The sequence below is a fragment of the Apis mellifera genome, linkage group LG5, assembly GCF_003254395.2.
Source record: "Apis mellifera strain DH4 linkage group LG5, Amel_HAv3.1, whole genome shotgun sequence".
Taxonomy (NCBI): domain Eukaryota; kingdom Metazoa; phylum Arthropoda; class Insecta; order Hymenoptera; family Apidae; genus Apis; species Apis mellifera.
In genome coordinates this window covers 7481174-7508200 of record NC_037642.1, presented here as the reverse complement: position 1 = coordinate 7508200, position 27027 = coordinate 7481174, and the positions used below count along the sequence as shown (strand labels likewise).

The 27027-nt window shown below is 35.2% G+C and overlaps 6 protein-coding genes across 8 annotated transcripts in view; 4 read left to right on the top strand and 2 right to left on the bottom strand.

Annotated features, from left to right (window-relative positions):
- The window catches only part of LOC411086 (protein jagged-1), a 101796-nt gene extending 86071 nt beyond the window's left edge, over nucleotides 1–15725 (top strand). For 2 of the 3 annotated variants that reach the window (XM_006564730.3, XM_006564729.3), the window contains exons 4-7: nucleotides 1394–1685; nucleotides 10410–11028; nucleotides 11132–11772; nucleotides 11933–15725. In XM_006564730.3, coding sequence (XP_006564793.1) covers nucleotides 1394–1685; nucleotides 10410–11028; nucleotides 11132–11772; nucleotides 11933–13644 — 3264 coding nt within the window. In that variant the 3' untranslated portion in view covers nucleotides 13645–15725. The remainder of the gene's footprint in view (nucleotides 1–1393; nucleotides 1686–10409; nucleotides 11029–11131; nucleotides 11773–11932) is intronic. The other variant, XM_006564731.3, reaches the window with a different exon arrangement.
- Nucleotides 15726–17623: 1898 nt separating this feature from the next.
- LOC100576584 (leucine-rich repeat-containing protein 74B) lies at nucleotides 17624–19688 on the top strand. Its single transcript, XM_026440747.1, has 4 exons — nucleotides 17624–18090; nucleotides 18225–18729; nucleotides 18882–19295; nucleotides 19381–19688. Exons 1-4 carry the CDS (start codon nucleotides 17830–17832, stop codon nucleotides 19578–19580), a joined length of 1380 nt encoding a protein of 459 aa, XP_026296532.1. The 5' UTR covers nucleotides 17624–17829; the 3' UTR covers nucleotides 19581–19688.
- An 86-nt stretch (nucleotides 19689–19774) lies between these two features.
- LOC411085 (ADP-ribosylation factor-like protein 2) lies at nucleotides 19775–20948 on the bottom strand. The gene is made up of 2 exons (XM_394559.5): nucleotides 20606–20948; nucleotides 19775–20278 (listed from the first exon to the last, which is right to left on the bottom strand). The coding sequence occupies exons 1-2, from the start codon at nucleotides 20668–20670 to the stop codon at nucleotides 19789–19791; spliced, it is 555 nt and encodes a 184-aa protein (XP_394559.1). The 5' UTR covers nucleotides 20671–20948; the 3' UTR covers nucleotides 19775–19788.
- A 39-nt stretch (nucleotides 20949–20987) lies between these two features.
- Nucleotides 20988–22639, bottom strand: LOC725898 (HSPB1-associated protein 1). Its single transcript, XM_016912415.2, has 4 exons — nucleotides 22328–22639; nucleotides 21891–22177; nucleotides 21431–21803; nucleotides 20988–21340 (listed from the first exon to the last, which is right to left on the bottom strand). Exons 1-4 carry the CDS (start codon nucleotides 22529–22531, stop codon nucleotides 20999–21001), a joined length of 1206 nt encoding a protein of 401 aa, XP_016767904.1. The 5' UTR covers nucleotides 22532–22639; the 3' UTR covers nucleotides 20988–20998.
- A 176-nt stretch (nucleotides 22640–22815) lies between these two features.
- On the top strand, nucleotides 22816–23849 carry LOC725866 (39S ribosomal protein L9, mitochondrial). Its single transcript, XM_001121664.5, has 2 exons — nucleotides 22816–23001; nucleotides 23080–23849. Exons 1-2 carry the CDS (start codon nucleotides 22909–22911, stop codon nucleotides 23800–23802), a joined length of 816 nt encoding a protein of 271 aa, XP_001121664.2. The 5' UTR covers nucleotides 22816–22908; the 3' UTR covers nucleotides 23803–23849.
- A 420-nt stretch (nucleotides 23850–24269) lies between these two features.
- Nucleotides 24270–26231, top strand: LOC100577967. Its single transcript, XM_003250482.4, has 6 exons — nucleotides 24270–24428; nucleotides 24555–24687; nucleotides 24756–25260; nucleotides 25349–25555; nucleotides 25634–25854; nucleotides 25932–26231. Exons 1-6 carry the CDS (start codon nucleotides 24373–24375, stop codon nucleotides 26136–26138), a joined length of 1329 nt encoding a protein of 442 aa, XP_003250530.3. The 5' UTR covers nucleotides 24270–24372; the 3' UTR covers nucleotides 26139–26231.
- The last annotated feature ends 796 nt before the right edge of the window (nucleotides 26232–27027 follow it).

Sequence of the window (27027 nt, the reverse complement as noted above, 5' to 3'; positions counted from 1 at the left end):
GATGCGCCTCGATCTTTTTCTCTCTCTCTCTCTCTCCTCTCTTTTTTTTCTCCTTCTCTCTCCGTTGCACGGGACCGGTTCCATGGGGAACACTTCCAGCTTTCTATCGTACGTACCTTCTTGGACACCCTGTTTGGGATCCGTCGCTCGGCTTACCTCCGCTTCTGGTCTCCTCTCTCGGCAGCTCTCCCAACAGATAGCCGCTGTCTTCCGCGACAGCGCGATTGGAATTTATTTATTGCATTAGCCGACCGTCACTCACGGCCCTTGATTGGTGGTAGCAATCGAGGTACACCGCGGAGAGGAAGCGCGGTGGAGGCGAGGAGAGGAGGAGGAGGAGGAGAGAGCACGCAAACTCTGCCGGCTGTAATTATTCTGATTTGTGGCGGAGGGACGACGGTGAAAAATGTCGACGGCCACGCCGGCCCCCTTCCCTCGGTAATTATCGGCGGCGGTGGTTGGCCACCTCTTTCGATAATCGCGTTTGTTTCACTTCCTCCCTGATTCTGCCTCCCTGATTCTCCGAGCGTCGCTTCCACTCTCTCGAGGAGAGGTTGTCGAGTACTTTTTCTCCATTACTTTATATCGATCAACCACCAGGAGAGGGGGTGGAATGATCGAACGTTGGGTTTAATCCGCGTTGGATCGAGAAGGATTAGGATCGTGAGGATTTAGAAGTGATTTCATCGTTGGTGATCGATGAACATCGAAGATAACTTGAGTAAAGTCTATGATATCTTATTACATGTATGTAGGTTGTGTGACGTGGGAGATGCGCGAGTACGGGAAACGGAAGTGAAAAAATTGATAATCCCATTATGGGAGTAATAGGGGAGGCAAAAGGTCGAGGGAGTGATGTGTAAATTTGCAAAACTCCATCTCGCGCTGGTGGCCACGTCGGCCACAGGGAATTATTCAAGCTGGGCAAGGGTTAATTGCCGCCTTCATCAAACCACCTCTCTTCCTCTTTCGAACCAGCCCTAGACAACACCGTGACATCGTCTTTCCGTATTTTCGATCCGCCGGAACGAGAAATGTTCTGCACTCGATAAACGATACATATATATATGATTCTTCCTATATAAGATAAGGAAAAAATTGATATAAAAATCACGACGATTCCATCCTTCTATCGTTTATTCGACTTGTGTAATTACTTAGAGTCATTGACTAAAAAATGACCGGTTGGAGGATCGCTTGGTGGTCCACAAATTGAGAACCGATGAAAGAGCCAAGTAATTTTAATCCATGATAATTTTTTTCCTTTTTTTCTTTTGTTTAAGAGTTATTAATATTTTTTTAAGGAGAAGATTCCCATAGAATTCCCGTAGAGGGACCTAACATAAGATTCCCATAAGATGGCTCGTTACATGGTATTTTTCTCGGTTCGCAGAGGCAATTCACGCTTATCCTGCAAGCGAGAGACGAGGCGAGCACAGGCGTGATCGAGGAAGCGAGTTTCAGCGGCATTGTCCTGCCAGGACCCACGTGGCACACTCTCAATCATGAAGGGAGAAACGCTCATCTGGCTTATCGCGTTCGGGTCCAGTGCGCGGATCATTATTACAACGCGACCTGCACGAAGTTCTGCAGGCCAAGGAACGACATATTCGGCCATTACACCTGCGACGAGAACGGCGACAAGGTGTGCATACAGGGTTGGAAAGGCGCCGACTGTGAGATAGGTAGGTTGAATTTTTGAAAAAATTTCATCCATTCCCTTTTGTTATCTTTACGCGATGGATACAAAATATTTTTGCCATTCCGTAAGAGGAACATATATAGGTGAAATTTTTCATCTATATGTTGGAAATATTGTATATCAATATTGTGTATTAAATGTAAATCAATCGGTGAGAGGATATTTTCAATGTCCACGATGTGTGATATTCTCTACATCACAGTTTAGAACGTGTATTAAGAATTTAAAAATTTGTGCTCTTAAATACACGTGTATTTCGTGGGAATCACGAAAAATTCCTTCGTGCCACCTCTCCTCTTATCATGTTCTTCTAATGCAGAATAATGTAAAATTTCCAAATGGAAAATTGTGTTTGAATTTTGTATCAAAAGAATATATAATTAGGGAGAAAAGTGACGAAACTTTTTCTCGAGATTATCGTAACGTAAGCGGAAATTTTTTACCAAATTTTATAATTTTACCATTAGAAGAATATATAATCTGAAAGAAGACGTGAAAATCTTTTTGGAATTTGAATTATTCATCCGTTTTATATTTATTTTTTAAACGTAGAGCTTATGCTGTCGTATATGGAAAAATGTAATTCCTTTTGCCCATAAGTTAGACAAGGAAAGTAAATAAATAGAAAATTTTAGTACCGGTGGCGCCATCTCGCGTTTGGACGCTGGAAGCTCCGACTTGCTACTAGCATAGCAGAATGTGCGAGGAGGTATTCGTGACGTCATCAAAGAGAAAGAGAAAGCAACATTGCGCGAAAAGGACAGAGGATACGTGCCACTTATTTTGGTTATACGGCTCCTAATACTTCGCCACCTCTTCGAACTATTAATACATCGATAATTAATCAATAATTAATTTTTTATCGAAAATATTTACACTTTTAAGCTCGCATCTTGCAGTTGTAACCTAAAAAAAATTTCTTCCGTTAATTTTAACGTAAAATTTTTATCAATTGATTATTTATTAACGATTAAACCGTCGAATCGAATCATCGATGCCATTATTATTTAACGCCGCAATATTCTTTAATTTTCATCAATTCCTCGTTATCATGGGATCTATCTCTAAATATTAATACGCGATTCTGAAACGTTATTTCCTCTCCTACTTTCACGCGTACAATTTTCACTCGCAACACGTTTTTCTTTTCTAATTCAACTGCGAATCCTATTTCGAAATAGATTCGTCGACATTATCGACGATAATTCTTACCTTATGTAACAAAATCTCGAAGAAATATAAGAGAATCTCGAAACGAAGAAATTGGAAAATGGAATTTCGAAATGATTGAAACTACCCCTGTATATAAATTTATCCTTAAATCATCCTAAGTCACCGGAAGCATTAAGAAAACCGAGACAAAGAACGCGTTCGCGGCTTAATCGAGCGGAACGATACACGAATGACCAAAAAGAAGGAGGGGGGGATAAGGATGGAAACGAAAAGAAACGCGTTACGATATATCCGTAAAAATTAGTAGTCACGGCAAAAAGCGTGAAACGGCGTGGTAACACGCTTTTGTCGTCGACGAGATCTCGTTACGTATGCAACGAAGCGTCGCGCAAGGCCTTTTGCCAGGATATCGCCGGTTAAACGATTCCACCGTGTTTTCTTTTTTCGCTTGCTCCCTCCCTCCCTCCCATCCCCTGCCTCCGCCGGCCGAGGGAATAATTAATCGATCCTCGAAGCGTGAAATCTCGCGTCGCAAGCGAACGCGCGATCCGCTTTTCTCACGAACTCACGCTGACTCCTCCTCGTTTAATGAGCCGATCGATCGCCTCGATCGACTCGAATTTTCAACGGTGATACGCTCTCTCCCGTTTTCTCTCTCTCTCTCTCTCTCTCTCTCTCTCTCTCTCCCGAGAAAAAGGGATATTCGATTCCCTGAAGGCAAGAAGAGGTGATTCGAGATCGATGGAAATTTTTTGCTTTACATTCAAATTGAACGAATTTTTGTCCCGTCGGTCGCGAGAAAAATAATTAGACGTCGTATCGAGGAAAACAAAGTGTGCCTGATACACGGTTATAAATCTTGTCCGATAGAGGAGAAGATAAGATCGATTGTATAAGTGAGTTTTCCAATGTCAAGCTGCAGAAAATCACAGAAGAGAAGGGGAAATGTCGGATGTTCGTTTTCTTACGTAAAATTTATATCACATTGTGGATAATTGCATCCTGAAATAAACAAGTCTTCCTTCAAGATTTCTCAAAGATTTCCAATGGCAATTGTAAATTTATCCTTCGAGTTAGGGATTTAAAAAGAGGAAACGAATCTGTCGAAGATCTAGAAATCTTGTAGAAACCCTTCCAAATTTTCTCCCACCCGAGATTTTCGAAATTAGAGAGAGGAGAGATGAAAACAGTTGCAACGGTTTAGAAATTTGTCAAGAAAGTTTGCTTTCGTTCGGGTTAATTTCAACGATTCGTAAGTGTAATCATTGGAAGAGGAAAACTCGTTCCACGTGTGTTTCGTTTCTGTTGTCGGACGGAAACCGCGAGTCTCGCGCACGTCTGATTGGCAAATACGCAAACACAGTGAAACACACGAATTATCTCGAAGCGTGCCTCAATTGGCGGACGTTAGACGCATGTCGTACGATCGTGCATAAAGGTAGCGAGCAGCATCACGCCAGATCCCCTCGCACAATGCTGGCCGGATTAATACGTCAGCTCTTTCTTCTTGCTTAATCGTTACTTCCGTCTCCCCCGTGTGTGCCGCTTATCCGACCCGCGCTTATCGTCTTATCCCTCCCTCCAGAACATTTTCTTTTTTTTTTTTTTTTTTTAAGGGATCGTCTTAAATCATCCCAAATCCGAAGAGATTATCTTTGTCGAGGAGAAAGTACGGTTCTTCGACGATCGATTAAACGATATCGATATTTCACGTTGTGTCGAGTCGATATAACCGAAATCACAACATTTTAATCCGATTTTATAGTTTAGTGTAGGAATTTTTTGAATTTTAGAAAAATAATAATACGTCTCGAGTGTATTAAATTTAAGAAATTAAGTTTGTGGAAGAATTGTGCTGCATTTAATATATTAAATATGTCGTAAGAGATAATTAATCGATATGTATAAACAATTTTACAATGTTATAACATTTCAAACGGAGATATAATTTTGTTTTTCTATGAGAAAAATGAATCGTGAGAACTCACGTTCATGCATGATTAAATAACACAGATCAAAGATTAATTGGAAAATAAGGGTATAAAAAATTATTTATCGAGACTTTTTTTTTTTTATATTAAATATCGATTGTCCTTGAATAAAGAATTATATCATAAAAACTTAGTTTATCGTATAAAATATATACGATTTAAACGTGTTTACTTACAAATCGCTATGCTCGCGTTTCGTATGCAAATATCTTCGATTGGTTAATTATCGTGATTCGAACGTGATCGAGATATCAACGTAGGCCTGGTTTAAATTTCGAAAGAATATTAAATTGTGCTCGAATAGTTGAAAACTGGCCAGAGAAAGTAGGACGAGCAAACTATTAGACTTTTCTGCGGTGATAGTAATTAGAAGCCACGGTTGATATCGTGTGAAACTGAACACTGTGTTTCTCGAATTGTTTCGAGGGTATAATAATAATAATAAGAAGAAATGTGACGAAACGCGCGTCGAATTTAAATCCCTTGAATTGCTCCCTGATTTAAGTTCCGCTTGGAAAACGGTGGCCGCCATCACTCGAGGACGAAGCCAGTTTCCCTTGACACTGTGAACTTTAAGATTTTCTTCGTTTCGCTTCGCGTTTAATGCTCGTTTAATATCTTCTTCTTATCGACAATACCATCGATGTTCATCAGACTAAGATACACGTTGATTGATATTAAAGATTTTTCAGGATGACTTGTACACGATGTTCGAAAAATACAAAGCTTTGCAAAAACTTTCATTTTTGTTTATTATTAACAAGAAACGTTTCGACCGATCACGGAATGTATAACAGTCGACGATAGTGTTGGGTATGTACGGCAATCGAGCACGAACAAGCAAAATGTGTCGAATAAAATTAATTATTCATCGCTCTTTTCTTTCTCCCTTCGTCTTAATATAAGTAATACTTTCAATTCTGTCAATTTCAAGAATTATAACTCAGATCTATGAATCCAAATCTTGTGAAACGGAAGATACGTTGAAATTAAGAAAATAAAAAAGGTTCCAAAATCCGTAAAAAATATATATATAAAATAATCTACAAGAAAATCTACAAAGACATTACCTTCCTCTCCTATATACAGACGTATAAATATATTCACACGGGGAATGTGTTGGAAAGAAACGAACCGGGTCGCATCCCCCTCGAATTATTCCGGCGGTTTAACGATGCAGCAGGATCATATTATCGGTATCACAATTAGACACGTTCCACTTTCGTCGAACGTGGAGGGAGGGGGGGAAAAAAGGAAAGGACAAACGATCCCAATTAGGGACTATCGGTGGAAATCGTGTACTCGTGAGACGACGAGACCGGTCGGTCGGTTACGATGAGATGAGAAGAGAGGATGAGAGAGAGAGAGAGAGGGATAGAGGAGAGAACTGGCTCCAGCATTTTTGTCGCGCTGTGAAAGGTCAATACGAGAATTTCACTCGTGCATCGTCTTCACACGAGTTCTATGCACCGACCGCATCATGCAACACACCGTTCCTCCTCCGAGAGTACAACGTAGTATTTCTAAACTCATAGCGAGAACGTTCGTTTGCATTTGACCCCTTTTCACCGTGGAGATCGTAAAATCGTTCGAGATGCTCTTTTACCTCAGGATTGGAAGGATTGGAAAAGGAAGTCGGCCGCATTTCAAATAACACGGTATCAAGATCGCGTGAAATTAAAATCACGATCGAATAAATCCTTCCCATCCGTATCAACCATTATTATTTTGGAAGGATTTTGGTGTAATCTATTATTATTTATTATTATACGTTATATCCACGAAAGAAATTTATTTGTACGGATGTAGAGAGAGATAAAAAAAAAATAATTATCCGAAAAAAAGATTGGAGTTTGATGAATGATAGATTTATTGGTAATGGCGCTTAAGATAAACGTTAGCCATTCTACGGAAGGATTATCGGCGCTGGTGGCAAAGGTAAAACGGTTGGGGATCGTGAAAGTCGTGAACCTTCAACCTGTAATCCGATTCTTCTCGCATCTGTTCCGTTCACCAGATCGGGGGATTTATAAGAAAATAAAAGAAATCGCGACGGTTGTGAACGAAGATGAATCGCGCAGGTTGATTCGCCTACTGGCGGCGGATTAACAAAAAAAATTCCATAGACGTGTAACTGTAGATGTTCCCGGCTAGATTTATAGATCCTGAACAACGAAAGAACGGTACTGTACGAGAAGCGTTGTTAATGTGTCGGGGGAGGAGGGGGGGGGGGGGTTCCTACACGCGAAACGTAAGTACCTCGTGAGATTTGCCGCGGTGAAACCTCTGTTAATTGCTTTTCGCACGACCGGCACGCCGAAATTCGACAAGAAATTTCACAATTCTTAATTAACACGTAACCGTTCGACGGAGAAATCCGGTCACTAAAGTACTATTCTTACACGATACCATTAAAAAGTGAAATATCTTTTCCATACGGAACTTACGATTTTCTTAAAATTAATATAAATTGAAAGAAAAAAATTAGTTTTCCAAGAAACCGATATTTCCAGAAACTTTTAATCTCAATTGCAATATATTGATTCTTCGTGATCAAATACTAACGAACCTTCAAACAATAAAGTACAACAAACGTATTTAAATTTATTTCTCGTTCTTATCGACCGAGCAAGGAATCTTGTAATAGGCGGGTTGCCTACTCACAGGCAGCGAAAACTTCGCGTTTTTAACAACAGATTATCAACGATTAAAATTTCCCATTCGTGATAACTATTCGTACTTTTCGCAATCGATTATGAAACGGAAAGCCATTTTCCAATAAAATTCATTAGATCATCCATAAAACTCGTCAACGAGAATCGTTCGCGCCAAGGCAAAGCCAAGTTATTCGTCGCATGTTTCGATTCGCTCGATTCCACGAGCAAAAGAGGGTAATTGGCAGATTAACACACCCTCAATATCTTCATTCGACGAATTCGAATTCGAATAATCCCTAAACGAAGCGAGAATCGTCGATCGCGTGAGATCCTGTTCCCCGCGCCCACGCGCACCTGTTGCTTCGTCGATCAGGAAAAAGAGGGATGGTTGAGGGATGGTGAATTCACGAGTGATTCATCTAATTCACCGAGCAGACTCTCTAGCTTCTCTCTTCCGATTTCCGCGAGGGACCGTAATTGCGAGGGAAATCCTCGCGTTCCCCGTCTTTCACGCAATAATTGGAAATCAGCCAATTCCCCCCTTCTCAATCGTGGAATGTGGATGGAAGAAAACGAGTGGATCGATCATTATTACCGTATGGATTCGACGAACATCACGCCGCAGTCTCATAAATATCCGTAAAACGTGTTGGTCGTCCACGCGAGAACGAGAGAGCTCGGCCATTAATCATTAAAGAATCCACAAGGATGCAAGGGGTCGAGAGTCCTTCGAGGAGAGTTTACTCCTGTCTCGTGTGGAGATGCATATTGCGTATGTTAAAATATGCAATTACGCGTCGGTGTACACCGTGCGGTTAAGGTTGAAAAATAGTCGACGCGGAATAAAAGCGTAGAAGTGATCCATAGATTTAAACGGACACCCGATTGACAGAGGGAGTTTACCGATCGAGACGATGTGTGAAAAAGTGTTTCGAGAAGGTTCGATTCTTGCATGAATTCAATATGTTCGTTCGTACACTATTAATTTAATTGTGTATATCTGACGTTTCAATGAATCTTATTAATAATCTTATACCGGTTTACCGATGACGTTGGCAATAAAGTAATTAATACCGATACGAATCGCTGTCCAAAGTATTCCAAAGAATCTATTCCTCATCCGATGATTTTTCCAAACCTTAATCGACTATATCGAAACGAGCTGAGATTACTCGTATATATTCTATACTCCCGTAGAATGTGTGTATACCAACGTGGAGAATCTACGTGGAGCCGTGGTGTAACACGCGATTCCTTCGGTTCTTTGGGGCCACGATGTGTAACGGTAAAGAGACGGCTAAAAGTCGCAGCCCTCCCCTGTACACGTGTATGCGTGTGCGTATATATATATGTGCACGCACGCGTGTGTCGCCGCGGCGTGAGTTTTCGTTTCACGGTCAAAAGGATAATCCTTCTCTCTATCACTTCTCATCCGTCTTTCTGTCCCACCGGCTAATTGAGTTGCTCCGGACCGCGGCCACGGATCTCTGTCACGTTTCATTTTCTCCCGTCTCACCGTTTCACCGTCACACAATCGACCACGAAACTGTCGTTTCCAGGGATACGATACGTATATATATACACACACCTTTTCTCTCCATTTCGACCATGGACGAAATTGGATTTCGTCATCCTTAGCCACCTGTGTAAGAAGAAGGCGAACTTGCGTTACCTGTTAACCCGTTTCTCCTCTTCTTCTCCGTGTATTCTCTATTTTTCTCTTTCTCGCTCACTTTGTCATCACACGAAGGATACGCCAATGGTTTCCCCAAGACGAGACGAGACGAGACGAGATATATGAAACGTCGTTGATCGTATAATCCGTCCGGGTGAACGTGGAAAATAATCCGACACTTATGCTTTCGTGGCCGTGGGCGGATTAATCGTTTGTGTTTTAACTTCCATTCACGGGGGCCTTTTGTGCCGCGTTACGGAGCGCCACGTTTATTGTTCGCCCCGGCGAGATTATTCCTTTGGAAAGTCGCTTGAATTATGGCCGATGGTGGCTCTTCTTCTTTCTACGTTATTGGGGAGATCCGGTATATATATGTACACACGGTGGAAAGAACGGATGAACGGCGAATAAAATGGCCCGCAACCATTGGTGGTTGCGGTTCGCGGATTGTAACTCGAAGATACGCGATCTTTATTGTAAAACGGGCCTGCGAACGAAAAGGGAGGAATACGCGTTTTTCGTACGTATGTATAACGTCGGATATAAGAGGAGGTAGATTAATTACCTGCAGTCGGTACAGTGGTTTAAAAGGTGTTTAATTTTATACGTCTTATCTAAGTGGTTTCGGTTATTCCGGTAAGAGGTTGTTAAAGGATAAAATAAGTCTAAACAATTTATAACACGTCTCGCTTTTTATGTCTTTCTAGCGTTAAAAGCCGGAATTGAAAATCGTCGTTTATTTCGTTCACGTCTGACCATGACGTGGCGCCGTCAACATTTTTTAACAAAAATGTAATTAGCTACAACGAACTTTACAATGACTCAACGTTTACACTCGTATTAACGTAATTCTTTTTTTCTTTTTTCAACTTTGTGAACCTCCTCGGTTCTCGCTAGCAAACACGAAAATTTGGTATATTGTTAAAAATAATTAATATTAAGTAAAAGAAATTCTTATAATCCTGCATATATGTATCATTTTTCTGAATTTATATAGTTAAAAAATGCTAAAATATACATTTTAATTTAAAACAACAAGAACGTAAAATTTTTCGTTATATGTAACAAAATAATTTAAAGTAGAAAAGCAATATTGCGATCAAATTGTAAAAATCGTTATACTATAAACTAATGGCGTAATTTTCAATTACCTTATCATTGCTTGTGCGAATAATCCTTCCTAACTGACAGGCGCGGTTAATCTGTTTCAGCGGTGTGCAAGGAGGGTTGCCACCCCGTTCACGGTCACTGCAACGTCAGTGGGGAATGCAAATGTCGACACGGTTGGCGCGGTGAACTCTGCGACCAGTGCACCCCCTATCCTGGCTGCAAGCACGGATATTGCAACGGTTCCAGTTGGCAGTGTATCTGCGACACGAATTGGGGCGGCATCCTCTGCGACCAGGACCTCAATTATTGCGGCACTCACGAACCCTGTCAAAACGGTGGGACGTGCGAGAACACGGCGCCGGACCAGTACAAATGCACCTGCCCCGAGGGATTCTCGGGACCGACCTGCGAGAAGGTGGACAACCCTTGCGCCTCCAACCCTTGCGCCAACGGAGCGACGTGCAGGGAGCTCGGTGAGAGCGCGCACTGCGAGTGCGCCCCTGGATTCTCTGGCCCTTACTGCGCGACGGACATAGACGAGTGCGCCTCCCAACCTTGCCAAAATGGGGGCACCTGCGTCGACGGGAAGAACGAGTTTGTGTGCAATTGTCCACCGGCCTGGCAAGGAGTGCTTTGCCAATTCGACGTGGATGAGTGCGCCCTCAAGGAATCCCCCTGCAAGAATTCGTTGACCTGTGTGAATCTTGCCGGTGATTACAAGTGAGGAAGAGAAAAATTTGTTTTATTATTTGACCTGAAAATTTAATCCATCGGTCGAATGGATTTTTTTTTCTTTAATTAAAAAATCTCGGCCTCGTTTCAGGTGTCGGTGCAGGAGCGGTTTCACGGGGAAGAACTGCACGAAGAACATCAACGATTGCATCGGCCAGTGCCAACACGGGGCGTTGTGCATCGATCTGGTCGACGATTATCACTGCAGCTGCACCGCAGGCTATTCGGGCAAGGATTGCGACGTGGACATCGACGAGTGCGCCTCGAAACCCTGCCAGAACGGTGGCGAGTGCAGAGATCTGGTGAACGCGTACGAGTGCGTATGTCCTGTCGGTTTCACCGGATACCAGTGCGAGATCGACAAGGATCATTGCAGCCCGAACCCGTGCAGAAATTCGGCGCCTTGTTTCAACACGCAGACAGATTACTACTGCCACTGTCCGGAGCAATGGCAAGGGAAGAATTGTTCCGAGCCAGCCTCCCATAATCCGCAATTCGGCATGATGGACGAGGAGTCCGGGTGCGGGAGTGAGGGGACACCATGCGGCGGCAGAGGCAGATGCAGCGGTGGCAGATGCATTTGTGACGCCGGGTATACAGGGATGCATTGTCACGAGAACATCAACGATTGCAGGGGTAATCCTTGTTTGAACGGTGGCACGTGTGTCGATTTGGTTAACTCGTTCCAGTGTATCTGTAGAGAGGGATGGACCGGAGATCTGTGCGATCAAGGTGAGCGATTGTTTCAGAGTTCGTGTTCTTAATTTGTGTAGAAACGTCGCGTTAAATGCGATGAAAAAATTATCACGATGAAAGGAAGAAATGATATCTCTAATAATTCGATGCCTCTTTTTTTTTTTTTTTTTTAAATTATTCCTTATCGTTCCTTCAGACGTGGACGAGTGTACGAACTCACCCTGCCGCAACAACGGCACCTGCGTGGACGGTGTCGCAGACTTCACCTGCATCTGCAGGGGTGGATGGAAGGGCAAAACGTGTACTCTTCGCGCCGGACACTGCGAACCAGGTACCTGTCGCCACGGTGGAACTTGCCAAGATCGCGGAGATGGATTCACTTGTCACTGTCCACCAGGTTGGGAGGGAGCAGCATGCCACATAGCATCTCCAGCGTGCGCGAGCAATCCTTGCGAGAACGGAGCTACCTGCGTGAACACCGCCGATGGGAATTACAGATGCGTCTGTCGCGAAGGTTTCGAGGGTCCGAATTGCCGTCGTGACGTGGACGATTGCCAGCCATTGCCTTGCTTGAACGGGGGCAAATGCGTGGACGGGATCAACTGGTTCAGATGCGAGTGCGCGCCAGGCTTCACCGGCCCAGATTGTCGTATAAACGTGAACGAATGCGCCAGCGACCCCTGCACCACTGGCTCCACGTGCGTGGACGGTATAGCGAGTTACACTTGCATCTGCCCGCCAGGAAGGACCGGGGTACGCTGCGAGATTCGTACAGCAGGTGGACCAGGATGCCCGGTAGCTAGCTGGGACGACGATTGCAACGTCTGCGAATGTCGTAACGGGAAGAACCAGTGCAGCAATATCTGGTGCGGTCCTGGCAACTGTCTGAACGGTACGTCGTGTCTGGCTCACGAAGTGTGCGTGCCCAGTCCGAACGAAAGCTGTCTAGCTCCACCGTGTCCAGCGTGGGGCGAATGCCGCCCCGTCGAGACTGGAAGAAGAGTAGGGCCTCCCGCTCTGCCCGCACCGCCCTCCTGTTGGCCCGGACAAGCCACGCCGGGTCCAACCTGTTCCAGGCTCACCATCCTGTTGAGAAGAGACACTCTGGCCGCCAGTACGTCGGTAGAAATCCTCTGCAGACGGTTGAGAAAACTGCTGTCCGATCCGAGAAGGCCACAGTCGATCGTTCTTCTCTGCGATCTCAAGCCTGGCGACAACGATACAGTGGAAGTGACCATATTCTCGGAGGCAGCCGCAGATGCGGCCAGAGATCTTGGCGAAGCCCTTAGCAGACCCCTGGGCAGACCACTCGCTCTGGCCTCCGTGCTCGAGGTCAAAGTGGAGACGGCCTTGCTCAGCGAGCCGAGTTCCGTAAACTCGAGCAGCGCGGGAAGCTACGTGGCCGTCCTCGGTGGAGCTCTGGCGACCGTTTTGGTCTTGGCTTTGTTCGGTGGACTGTGGTATCTTCGGACGGTGAGGCAAAGATCAAGCCTGACCGCGACCACCAGCAGCGAGACGTCGTTGCATCGACACCGCAGCGATTTGGACGAGAAGTCGAACAATCTTCAAAACGAGGAGAATCTGAGGAGATACGCGAACCCTTTGAAAGAGCAGGATCAAGGAGAGCCGAGGGTGTCCGTGGTGAGACCTCTGTCCGGAACTTCGTTGGGTGCGCTGGGTGCAACCGAGGAGAGTTTGGAAATGGTCTCGGACGAGAGTAGACATCGGTTGCCGCCGCTTTACAAAGCTCCCAGCGCGGAAGCAAGGAACAACACCGCTAGTTTCACGTACGAGGAAGGGCCTCATAAACCGTACAGCAAACCTAGATTGCAGGAGCCGACGTATTCTCAGCAAGCGAGCAGCAGTCAGACATCGGGACCGCATCAAGTACTGACGGTGCACGTGTAACGCGACAGACTTGCGGATGTTTCGTGAAAAATTTCACTGAAAAAAAAAAAAAAAACACTTGTGAGAAAGGGACACGAAAAACGTGTGGCGAAACGTGTGGAATTATCGGACTCGCTCGTACCAAGTGTTTTCGCAACGATTAATTGCAACGAACAGACTGAACAATTAATAATTCACGATTCAACGGATATCGCTTACATTACTTTAGAAAATGAAATTGCGAGAAATAATGCGCTGCCTTTTTTTACCCGCTAAAAATTAAGAAATCGTCGAAACCGCGTCTTTTACTTCAAATCTTTTTTCCTTCTGCGAATTGATACGAAAACAAGAGAGATATTAAAGAATGTAGGAAGGTAGAGAAAGAGAAGAATTATTTTAACGTTATTTCATCAACTATATTGATATTGGTTTACAATTAAAAATCGATCATTTCAAACTATTTCATTAAACGAGAAAAACGTCATTCTCTACCTTTCTCTAACATATCTCTCGCTAATAACGCAACGACAATAATTGACGGTCTACAATTATATATCGACAAGTTGTTTTATCGTATTGTACATATGTACATAGCCCGTACTTATTAATTTCGCTAAGCCTGTATCACCTCTAAATGCCGTCGTCCCTTACGGACAGCCTTAAGATCCGATCTATCGACGTTTTATTCGCGTTACAATCGTAAACATTCCCCTATCCTGATCCGAAGCAGAGAACACACGGGCCAAGTGACGGCTTAGCAGGCCACCGTAGATATCGTAGAGCTGTAATAGCACGTAGGCGAATTAATCTGCGCGAAAGCAGAAGGCTTCGGACGCTCCGTCGGGCGATATTATTGTGATACTCATAGAGCGAACGAGAGAGAAAGAATGCGAGAGAGAATATTATCGCGCGATAAGATTTATCGAGTCCCCTCGTAGCGCCCTCTTGGAAAAGTCGTGAATCACGATTAATAACGATAACGCGTTAAGAAAAGAAAAGTCTTAAAATTTGGTTTGCTAACTAGTTTGCAACGGTTTGCATCCGTTTGCCGTAGTAATCAGTAGAATTAACGCACGGTTCTATCATTGCGAGCCGTGATTTAATTGCACAAAAATTAATTAATTATTCATGGGATGTATCGTCGTATCCACGAGTCGATCTATAATGAAAAGGAAGTATTCTTTTTTTTTTTTTTTATTTTTCCTGCAAAGAGGGTGAAGGGAGCGTGTAGGAATCGATAAGATGGCGACACATGGCATGGCCATTCGCGTGATCGAAACGTTGTATGATGTAAATAAACCCATTACATAGATCCAGATAATTCCCCGTCCCACTTTGGATTGTATTTTATCTTATTCCCTCCTTTCTTCCCTCTGTTAGATGTGCAATTTTATTATTATTTTTTTTTCCTTTTTTTTTTTTTTTCTCTCCCCTTTTCCCTTAATATCGTTCCAAGCGTAAGGCGACGCGCAACGACGGGCGCATGAAACGCGCGTATTACTAGACTTTAAAACGAGAAACGAGAACCGTATTGGGCGTACTGTAAGATGATAACGGAAGAAATTTTTTATAACAGATAGTTTATTTTATAAAGAAATCTATATTATTATACAAAATATATAGAAGCGATGAAGAAAAAAAAATATATATATATATATATTATATTATTTTATATTATATTATATTATTTTTTATATTTTATTGCCTTGTATTTTAATTGTTGAGAGATCATGGACAATAGTTCGAAATACTATACTATACTATATACGATCGATCATAACGATCTCGTGAACATCTTTTTGTTCTGTTCTTCGATTCAACGAACTAATGTCCCTGGTCTCCGATTTAGATAGCTAATCCACGCGTTGTGATCAATCCCGTGTCAAATAATCGCGAAGGAAGCGTGAATGAGTGCGTGTAAATAAAGTTAAAGCTCCTTCCGGTCCCACAATTTCTTTTTTTCCGCCTAAGTTTACAACAACGACTAGGACGACGACGATGACTATAACAACGACAACGACATAATGATGATGATGATGATGATGATGATGATGATGATGATGATGATGATGAAGAAATTTCAATAAAAAGTACAACCCTTATGACACCGTTTCGTTTTTACTTCTGGTTTATTGCACCCGAACAGTAACAGGCCGAACGAATTCTCTCACGTGGTGAGAGCCCGAGTCGATGCCCGCGCAAGTTGCATTCAAATCACCGGGAACGCAGAATCGTAGGTAGACGTGCCTTCCGGGAGCAACTGGCACAGTCCAACGATGAGAAACGGAACGAGCAACGCTAGATTGAATACATTTTTATTTAAATGGTAAATAATCGTATAAAATAATGATAATAAGTACGGAATTTTAACGATTATTTTAATTATTTTATTTTATTCATTTGCGTGCGCCAATCGCAAAGGTATCAAAATTTATTTAGAGAAATCATGATTGTAAGAAAAAAGGATAAAATTTATCATTAATTGTAAAATTAATGAAGAGATATTTCGAATCCCTTAAATATTTGATTTTTCTGTTTATTTATTATACAGAATTCTCGTGTTTCATTCGTATCTCGTTTGTCAAAAAATTTCAAATTCGTTCTTTTTGTATTCGATACAATCCAACCCGTTTACGAAAAGTTATATTACGTACACTCTCGACAAATATAAAAAAATATATAATAATAATTAATAAAAATATCTTACGTATCGATTATTTCTCGAATAATCCCAAATAAGTCTAAAGCTTGTTCTAAAATTAATATAGGCGGCGAACTATGCCGGCAGTCGGACGGATCCGGATCCCGTCAACAAAACCGGGCACGGATTTAAATAGATCATTTTATCGAGTACAATACGGTGTTCATTATCATCGAAAGCGCGTCTGAGATTAACAAAAGCCGCGTGTGTAGGCAATTTTGTGAGAGAGGAGGATCGGGCGATCATCGAGGGCGATTTTGACCACGATACATGAGCCGCGTATACAACCGCGTGACTGTTGAATGAACGACTTGCCGAAATTACAATACAATGGCCCAGAAGAGCCACTTGACGAATACCCGGTAAATGAGTCAGCCTAGCTGCTTGGCCGAATAAGGTCCGTGTGAACCACGGGCATCTAAGAGCACCTTCGTGACGACAAATACGGGATACGCCTTGAGAAAGAGCAACAGCATCAAGGTTACTCTCTAATAACGTCAACGAGAGAAATGTGAGACGCGTTTAAACATTTTGTGAATATCCTATTTCCTGGTATTTAAAAATAACTACATCATAAAGTTGTTTCAACACGATCGAATATGTTTGATATCTGAAATGACTAAGGAAAAAAAAATGAATGTTGTTGCAAATGATGTTGAAAATAAATTAATTATCTTTTTTGATCTGAAAAAAAAAAAAAGTAGCATGAGATTATGGAAAAGTGACAAATTTCAGGATAAAATTAATTCTGGAAAAGGAATCGTGATTTTTTTTAGGAAATATTTATAATCGACTAGAATTATTCAATGGAATTCGATGTTATCGTTAATTGTGATAACTTCATATTATAAAAATATTAAATAAATTATTGGTAATAAAAAAAAAATTGAAAAAAAATTAATTAAAAACTTTTAATTAATTGAAGATAGAAAGATGGATCCTTCGAAAAAATCTGAAGTAATTTTATATTATATTTTTTTTCTTCTTTCTTCCTTTTTTTTTCAACTAATTTTTAAATTTCTTATTTATCATGTGATATTTGCATTTTAGAATATAATTGAGCCCGAAGATATGTCAAATTATTATTTAGACTATGAAGGATGGAATAAGAAAGAATGGGAATTTCTGGAAGATGAAGAAGAAGAGAAAGAAGAAATCAAAGAAGAAGTGGACATTTTTGAAGATTTTTTAATGGAATTTGAAGATACAGCCGAGGAAAAAATTGAAGAAGAAGAGCTACGAAAAGAGATTGGTGTAATATTATTTTGGTAAACCTAACTTAAAAAAAAAGGATATCATTCATGTGCACAAAAATATAAGAACGAGTATTTAATGTTAAATCTATAGATATAAAAAAAGAAAAAGATGTATCGGAAGAAACACTGATCACCTCAGAAGAAGAATCCATCGTTTCTGAAGAATTGTCTGTCGAAAGTTCCATTCATCCTTGTCTTAAAGACATAGATATCAGTGATTCCCGATTGAAATTGCAAAATCTCTACACGATGTTTCCAATCCCTGATGATCCTGGCTTGGTACCAGCGTTCTGGACCATTCAGGAACGTCGACCCTCTTATACAGATGACGGTATAATGAAATTTTTCGATTTAGTTAAAACATTCTCTATGAGACCTATACAAGCAATGGAAGATATGTTACGAACTAATAAAATCAATTTACAATATTACGGACTTGATTCCCGTATCGTTAAACTCTTATGTGAAGCTTTGATGAAAAATCCTACTGTGAATACGATCAATCTTACAGTAATTTGATATTTTTTTATTTTATTTAATATTACTTAATTAAATTTTCAGAATTTAATTAATAGTAATAGTTTAATTAAAAGAAAAAGAAGAAAAAATTTTTAAAATTTTTGTACTAAATAATTGTTTTACAGGGTAATTGGTTATCAGAGGATGCCTGTTATCATTTAAATGAACTGCTTTTGAAAAACAATATAATACACACTTTGTTATTATCAGGATGTAAAATCGGTGCAAACGGTGTTTCGAAATTGTATGATGGAATTTTTACAAATGAAACACTGAAAAAATTAGATCTTTCCGATTGTAATTTACGTAAAGAAGGTATTGACTACCTTATACAGGCAATTTGTAATAATGAAAGCATTGAAACTCTTTCATTGAATCACAATCATCTCGACGAATCATGTGCAGATGCTTTGCAAAAATTAGTCAATTGTTCAAAGATAAAACGTTTAGAATTATCTTGGAATTCCTTATACACAACAGAAACTTGGAAGAAATTTATTAGAGGACTCGAGGAAAATGAAACTTTACTTGATCTTGATTTATCTTGGAATGCTTTAGGAAAAGAATGTATTTCGTATTTGCGTCGATTATTATTGCGATCTTCAACATTAAAAAAGTTGCACTTGAATGGTAACATAAAGATAAAAATCAAATATCTACTAAGATTTTTTTTTTAGTATTGATATTTTTTTCATTTCTTATTAAAATATAACATAATGAACATTAATATTTAATAAATAATAAAATGCTTCATTTATATCTCATACCGCTTTTGTATTCAGGAAATCGTTTTACTAATGATGATGTAACTGTCATTGCAAAAGCATTATCAAGGAATGCAACACTCGAGGAGCTATATATAGGTGACAATCCTTTCAAAGCTGATGGTGCATTTGCTCTCGTTAAAGCAATTACACCAGAGAAAACGTCAGAAAGTCAGCTACGTATTTTAGATCTTACGAATATTTGGGCAAATAAGAACATAATACCAGAACTTGAAACAATTCAAAATAGTAAACCATGGGTAGACATTAAATTGGGAGGTATATTTAGTAATTATAAAATAGAAGGTCCAGATGTAAAAGCAATACTTTTAAAAAGAGCCAATTATGAAGCTATGAGACCAAAGAAAAAACGACGTCGTAAAAACTTTGGTCATTTTGTGTTATCACTTTCTGATGATCTTATTTCGAAAGGTATATGAAAATAAAAACGATATAGTATTTACTTCTATTAAATTAAAATTAAATTAAAATTAAAAAAAAAAAATTAATATTACAGGAAAGTTTTTAGAACTGGTGGAAAATTTCCAATTAAACTTATCTAAATCTTTAGTAAATGAACTAATGATTGCATTTACTGGTATAAAAAATACTGTCGATCAAGGCTTATTAAAATCTGTTTATATGAAACAATATCCAAATACAAAACTTCCAACAGAAAAACCTAAAAAAATCAAAAGTAAAAAAAAAAAAACCTAAAAAAAAAGAGATAAAAGAAACTAATGAGGAAGAGAATCTATGAAAAAGAATTTTGTAGTTTATTTATAATACCTTAATTTTAATAGTTTAAATAAAGTATAATTATATAATAACTCTACTTTCTAATAAATAAGAAATAAACATATTGTATTATAAAACATTATAATATTAGCAATGTAAGTTGTAAAATTTAATTTTTTTTTTAATATTAATCTATATAAAATATCCTAGCAGAAATATCATCAACAATCCAATTTATTCCTTCTACAAGATTTTCTCCTGTAATTGCTGAACATTTGTATATTTGCCAATGATGAGTCTTAATACTAGGTAATTCCAAAATTTCTGCAATATCAGATGCAGATAATGCTCCAGGTAAATCCTGTTTATTTGCAAGTATTAATAAGCTTGCACCTTCTAATCTTTCCTCTTGCAAGAGTTTATATAATTCTATTTTACAATCTTCCAATCTTCTTCTATCTGCACTATCAATTACCCATACAAGACCATCAGTAGATTCAAAATAATTTCTCCAATAAGAACGTAATGATTTTTGACCACCTACATCCCATATATTTAATTTATATCCACGATGTTCTAAAGTTTTAATATTGAAACCAAGTGTTGGTGATATCGTGTCGATTGGTTCTCCATTAATTCTCTTTAAAACTGTTGTTTTACCAGCATTATCCAAACCTCTATAAACATATAAAATATATGAAACAATCAAAATATAAAATATATAAAAGAAACAATAATTATATATTAATATATATATTATATTAAACCATAATTATTTTTATAAGATATTTTTAATTATTATTATTTATAATATATTTTTATAAGATATAAAAAAATTATAAAAATAAATAATATAGATATATATGCATAAATGCAATATATATATATATATATATATATATATATATATATGTAATTTTGTTGAAAAAAATATACTAATTTAATACAATAACATATTCTTAACCTATAAATATTGAAAGATATATAAAAAGAAAGATACGTACAACATTAAAATGCGCATTTCTTTTTCCTTTTGTTTTAATTTTTTAAGTACTGTTAACAGACCCATTATTAATTACAGAAATATCACTAATCACAATTTTATACATGCATTATCTATGTTAGTCCCAGAATATATAAATATAATTGTGCAACTACTCGATCTTAACCTCTATATAAAACAATAAAATTGAATGTAACATCAAATGAATATCAAATGAATATAAAATATAAAATTAACTTTTAATTATTTAAAATAAATGAATTCAATATTAATAATAAATTAAATATTAAATAATAATAAAATAAAATAATAATAATAATTAAATAATAATAATAATAAAAAAAATTAATAATTTGTAAACAAATTGAAAATTATACAATATGTTATATAAATATTAGGGTAGAAATAATTCTGTAACTTTATTAACTACATCAGGATGACAAAATGCATTGATAATATTTTCAGATAAATGTGTAGAAGAGTAAATATTTTGTAAATTAATATGAGTTTTGGAAGAATCCTCTTTTAACATTTCAAAATATTCTTCAGAAAATCTTTCCCTTTTCATTTTTAAAAATTCTTCTAATTCTGTTATTTTAAGCTCATAAGGTAATTTTACATAAACTGGATACTCCATTGCTAAATCTTTGGCAGTCCATATACTATGTTTTATTTTTTTATCAGGTGATTCTACATTTGTTTCTATATGTTTACATTCTTCAATAGCAATATTGAGCTGTTAAAATAAATTAATTTTAATTTTTAATATTTATAAAATTAAACATCAATATAATTTAACTACTAATAAATATTTATTATACATTACCAAATTTATACTATCTATTTCATCAATTTCAGGTATATTATAGATATCTTTTCCAATTTTAGCTATTATTAATTTTACAATAGCTTCTTTAACTCTTGATATATTATCTGTTAATATTGGTAACCACATATTGACGCTAATACTAAAGTCCAATGATTCAACATAATGCCACCAACCAGGAGGCACAAATAATATATCTCCTGGTTCTAAAGTTACTAATTTTGCTGTGTCTTTTATTTTTAATATATTAATCTCATCTTCCTTAGTAGGACAGAAAAAGTTATATTTACTATATATTGTAGATTCTTCATAAGGAATCCTTGTTGGTCGAAGAAAATTAGTTGAATTTGGAGGAAACAATAACCATTGTTTCCTAAAAAAAATATATATCATTAAATAATCTTATTTTTGTATTATTTTATTTTTTGTTTTTATTTTTCTTTTTATTCATAAAACTAACCTTCCATGTATTTGAGCTACTAAATTACAACCATAAGAATCCTGATGACAATTTGTATGAGCTCCTTTGCTTCCAATCCAAATAGTAGAATCATCACCAGTTTTATCAATATCAAATCTTTTCCAATTTACTGAATTTAATATTTCTGGCTTATTTTTGAACCATTCTTGCATATATTTATAATCAAAATAATACCACTTTTTATGATTTTCATGGAAGTTCATATTTTGAATAAATTCTAATAATGTCATTAAAACTGTTGGACAATTTACTTCCCATTGTGGATTCTGAAACATATGAAATATTTAAATTTATTATTATAATAATATAAATTATAAATATTATAATAATATTATTATAATAATAATAAATATAAATATAAAATAATATATATAAAAAAAAGATAAAAGATAAATAAGATAGCAATAGCAATTTACCATAGATCTAGCATTATAACCAACTCGAAATGGTAATTTAATATCTCCGAATTTTTCAGCAAGTTCCGATAAATTCCATTCAAATAATTTCCAACAATAATCATCTTTTGCATTTTGTAAGAGTCGTTGAAATATCACTGGCTCTTTAATTTCCATAATAGCTTGATATAAAACTTTATCTGACGGTGAATTCAATGTTTCCATTGTTAAAAATTATTTATTTTTTCCAAATATAATTTGATCAGGTTATATTATTATATAAATTATATAGATTATATAGTTTTAAAAAATAAATTCAATTTTATTTATAAAAAACAGATAAATTATTAAAGTATTTAATTTTTTATTTTTTTAATATATGTATAAAAACATATTATATATTTCAATAATATTTTAATATTAAAATAATCTTTAATTTAATAATTTCAAGTTATATACATCGAGTACAATTTAAGTAACGTATACACAAAAAGTATAATAGTATTTCTAACTTAACCTGAAACAACTTCACTGTAGTTTAATATTGATTCCGATGCAATGTGCTTTTTAATTGTATAATTGTATTCAACAAAGAAATAAATATGTTAAAGTATACACAATTATATAAAAATTATTTAAAATCACGATTAACACTTTTTTCGCACCAGAATAATGTATTAATGCAACAAAGTCGGGTAATATTTAGTGTTAATTTGCAACAAATTAGCATAAAATTAAATATTGAAATAGATAATTATTATTTGTTATTTTAGAATACATTTATTTTAAAAAGAAAATATCCAGTACCTCTTCATAAAAAATATGAGACACGTGCAAAGCTAAAACATAAACATTTCATTTATGAGCTCATAGAAGATACAAATGTTAAACCACAAAAAAAAATTGATGTTGTTTTATTAGAAAATGTAAAAAAGATTGGTGGAAAAGGTGAGAAAGTCTCAGTGTCTTCTCAAAAGGCTTATGAAACTTTGATATTACCTAAATTAGCTGTATATGCAACACCTGAAAATCTAGAAAAATATTTAATTGAAGATCAAGATGAAAAGAAGAAATTATGTACGCATAGTTCTCAATTTGTTGAAAGAACAATGAATGTATTGTCTGTATGTTATTTATCATTATCAATGTCTATGGATATTCCATGGGTTATAGAAAAATGGCATGTAAGAGTATCGTTTCGAAAATTAGGATATATTGTACCTGAAGATGCTATAATTCTTCCAGATAAGACTATATCTGGACCAAATCTATCTATTGAAAATAAGGAATTTTATATTCTTATTAAAATCAATAATCGTGAAGAAGTTAAAGTTAGATGTAAAATACATCATTATACTTCAGATCCAAAGAAGCAAATTAAGTATGATGTACCATTTTATCAATTAAAAAACATAGCAATTTTCCCAGAAGATCAACCAATATTAAATTCCCTTCCAAAACATCGTTTAGCTAATTTTGATACGATAAATGAATAAAAAATAATTGTATTATTATAAAAATATCAATAAAATAATCAATAAAATTTTATTTTTTTGAAAATCCAAAAAAATTTTAATATTATTTTATAAATTTAATAATATTGAAATATATATAAAATGTCTTTATAGCTGTATTCTATGATATAATGTATAATAAATTCTAATAATATAATGAAAAAATAAATTATAATTAACAATATATAATTTCATAACTATTTATTTATATTTTATTTACAGATATATGAATTCTTATATATATCAATTTTTATGAATATAAAAATGAATATAAAATCTAAAAAAAATGATTTTGAATAATTATTATTTTCTTTATGTTTTTCTAAATATTTTATATATCACATTCATATATAACATCATTCATAATATTAATCTTTTTTTAAAATTATAAAAGATTTATTTTTATAAAAGAAGAAATACACATAAATACATGCAATTAATAATTTACTTATGCAACACTGAATAGTGATTTGCTTTTTACTTAATTAATTAACCTATCTTTTTATTAATTCAATTATTACGAATAAAATGTTATTATTCTAATATTTAAAAATGGAAGATAGATACTTTGCATGGGACGAAATTTCTGATGGGTTAATATTAATAAGGTAATAAATTTTCTAACAATTAAAATATATATTCATATAAATTACATTTGTACAAATTGTAATTTATTCACCAACGAAATATGACAAATATTTATTATAATTATAATTTCTTTTTAAATATACAAGTACACAAAAGACCGAAGATGAACACGTTAAAAAAATTAAACAAAAATCTGATCCTGTTTACCAATCAAAGGTGTATTGTCCACATGCATATTTAATTTTAAATTTTCAAGAAACCTTAAGTCAACGTGAAAAGGTAAATATCAGAAAATAGATGATTCATTTATATTTTTAATTTTTATACTTTTCAAATATATATTTCAGTTACGATTTAGAAGATATTATTTAAGAAAAGTATCTCCAAGTGAACCAGATGTCATTATTTTACAAGATATAAAAGATCTTGTAATGTTTTTATTGATCAGTCCCATAAGTCCTCAATTTATAAATTTTTTTCATTTACCAATTGTTGATCGTTTTTTGAGAGCTGCAATACTTTATTTTCAATATTATGTGATAACATGGGAAGAATTAATGAAAGAACGTGCAGCTACTATAAAAAAAGCATCAAATCCTTTGGCTCAGGGTTATAGATTTAGATATGCAGAAGAAATGCAAAATCTTCGTTGTGTCTTAGGTAGAGAATATGCTGATTTAATAATAGGATGTCAAGATGTTATTCAATATCATCATATGACAGGTGGAAAAAAAGGAACATCTTTGACACAATCACAAGGAGAGAAAGATTTACGAATATTTGAAGTACTAATTTGTATGACACATCGTATTGTCTGGATAGCTTTAGAACGCAAATATTTTAGTTTAATTGGTAAATAAAAACTATAATAAAATAATATTTTAAAACATCTACAAAGAATAAAATAATAATAAGATAAAGATTAAAATATTTACTTTAGAAATAGAATTGCATAGATTATTTAGAACCGAAACATATAATATAGCAGAAAGACGAAGTATAACCCATACTATTCAGGATATGTTATATGATGATATTATAATATTAAAAGGTCATAAAATACAAGAAAAAAGAAAATTATTAAGAAATTCTCCTTTGATACAAGAATTAATATATTCGGATTATGATTATCGTCTTCTATCTTTGGGTATTATCTTTTCCTATATATTTCTTTCTTAAAAAAAAAAAAAAAAAGGAAAGAGAAATGATACAATATAATTTACAGGAATAGAAGAAAATTATGATGATGAACGTATTCTTTATTTAAAATATGCTCTTGTTATTGAAGAAGATAAATTACGTGAATTGGGAATAAAAGTAGGAATTTTAGGAGAAAACAGAGCAAATTATGATATTACTCTAATGCCCTTAGAAGAAAAAGATGAAGAACAAGACAAAATTCAATTATCTGAAAGAAAAAAATATGAAAAAAGTATTAAAGATATAGTAAGTTCTTACAAACTGCGATTTGTTTATGAATATATGTTTATATTAAAAATTAAATTATATTTTTAATATTATAGGAAATACCGATAAAAATTCGAAGGCTTCCATTATTTCAAACTAAACCTGATCTGACACGAGATTTTTCAATGAAAACTATAGATATATCACCAAAAGGCTATAAAATTGCTCGAGAAAGATCAAGGAAGAATTGGTTGATGAGAGAATTAAAACGTCAGAAACATACTGAATATGATACATATTCAGTATCAACATTATTAGAATGATTACTTAAAAACAAATTAAAAATTATAAGTATAAATATCTAAATCAATATCAATGTTTTTTGTCATGTTTTACATTTATTTGTTAAATCTTAAAAAGAAGTTTTTACTAACAAAATCTTTTTATGAAATGTTTTTAATCCGAATATAATTTATATTATTATAATTTAAATTATTTTTAATTGTATTAAAATTTTTTAGAAAAATTTGAATTTTTTTTAAATATCAATTATTAAGATATATTCTTTAAAAGAATATTTATGCAAGCTTAAATTAAAAATATATTATTTTATCAACAAATTAAAAATTTTAATATTATAATATAATATGTTTATATATGACAAATAATAAAAATAATTGACACATTCTATCAATTATTGAATATAAAACTATTCACATTACTATGATAAACTATATATCTATATATAAGTATATATCATTGATATTATTTACAATAATATCATATGAATAGATATAAATTTCAGCTTTTATTAGTTTTATAATTAAATAAATAAAATTTATAAATTATTATTTGTAACAAATATATACTTATTTACAAGAAAATTATTATAAATTATTACATATCATGATATGCAAGAGATAATTAAAATAAATATTTCATATAATAAATAAAAAATAATAACAAAATACTATTCTTGAATGTTTTTCAAAATAAAATAAAATAAATAGAACACAAATCAATTGTTAATTGTTATTTCAAGACCGTTTTATTTCTTGTGTAATTATTTGATATTAATATAAATTAGCAACAATTAAATAATTGAAAATATGTGCCTATATTATGATTTTATGAAAAATTTACTCCAAAAATAATTTATTAGCTTTTCATTTAATATTATAAAAATAATGAATATATGAATATATTGAAAAT

Excerpts from the sequence above, each read along its gene's own strand:
- LOC725898 (XM_016912415.2), bottom strand. The coding sequence starts at position 22,531 with ATGGAAACATTGAATTCACCGTCAGATAAAGTTTTATATCAAGCTATT. Across the intron at positions 21,804-21,890 it reads GTAGCTCAAATACATGGAAG|GAAACAATGGTTATTGTTTC; the intron begins GTTAGTTTTATG and ends TATTTTTTTTAG. Across the intron at positions 21,341-21,430 it reads AAATAGATAGTATAAATTTG|CTCAATATTGCTATTGAAGA; the intron begins GTAATGTATAAT and ends TTATTTTAACAG.
- LOC100577967 (XM_003250482.4), top strand. The coding sequence starts at position 24,373 with ATGGAAGATAGATACTTTGCATGGGACGAAATTTCTGATGGGTTAATA. Across the intron at positions 24,429-24,554 it reads GATGGGTTAATATTAATAAG|TACACAAAAGACCGAAGATG; the intron begins GTAATAAATTTT and ends TAAATATACAAG. Across the intron at positions 25,261-25,348 it reads CAAATATTTTAGTTTAATTG|AAATAGAATTGCATAGATTA; the intron begins GTAAATAAAAAC and ends TATTTACTTTAG.
- LOC100576584 (XM_026440747.1), top strand. The coding sequence starts at position 17,830 with ATGTTTCCAATCCCTGATGATCCTGGCTTGGTACCAGCGTTCTGGACC. Across the intron at positions 18,091-18,224 it reads TGAATACGATCAATCTTACA|GGTAATTGGTTATCAGAGGA; the intron begins GTAATTTGATAT and ends ATTGTTTTACAG. Across the intron at positions 18,730-18,881 it reads AAAAAAGTTGCACTTGAATG|GAAATCGTTTTACTAATGAT; the intron begins GTAACATAAAGA and ends TTTTGTATTCAG.
- LOC725866 (XM_001121664.5), top strand. The coding sequence starts at position 22,909 with ATGTTAAAGTATACACAATTATATAAAAATTATTTAAAATCACGATTA. Across the intron at positions 23,002-23,079 it reads TATTAATGCAACAAAGTCGG|AATACATTTATTTTAAAAAG; the intron begins GTAATATTTAGT and ends TTGTTATTTTAG.
- LOC411085 (XM_394559.5), bottom strand. The coding sequence starts at position 20,670 with ATGGGTCTGTTAACAGTACTTAAAAAATTAAAACAAAAGGAAAAAGAA. Across the intron at positions 20,279-20,605 it reads GAAATGCGCATTTTAATGTT|AGGTTTGGATAATGCTGGTA; the intron begins GTACGTATCTTT and ends ATATGTTTATAG.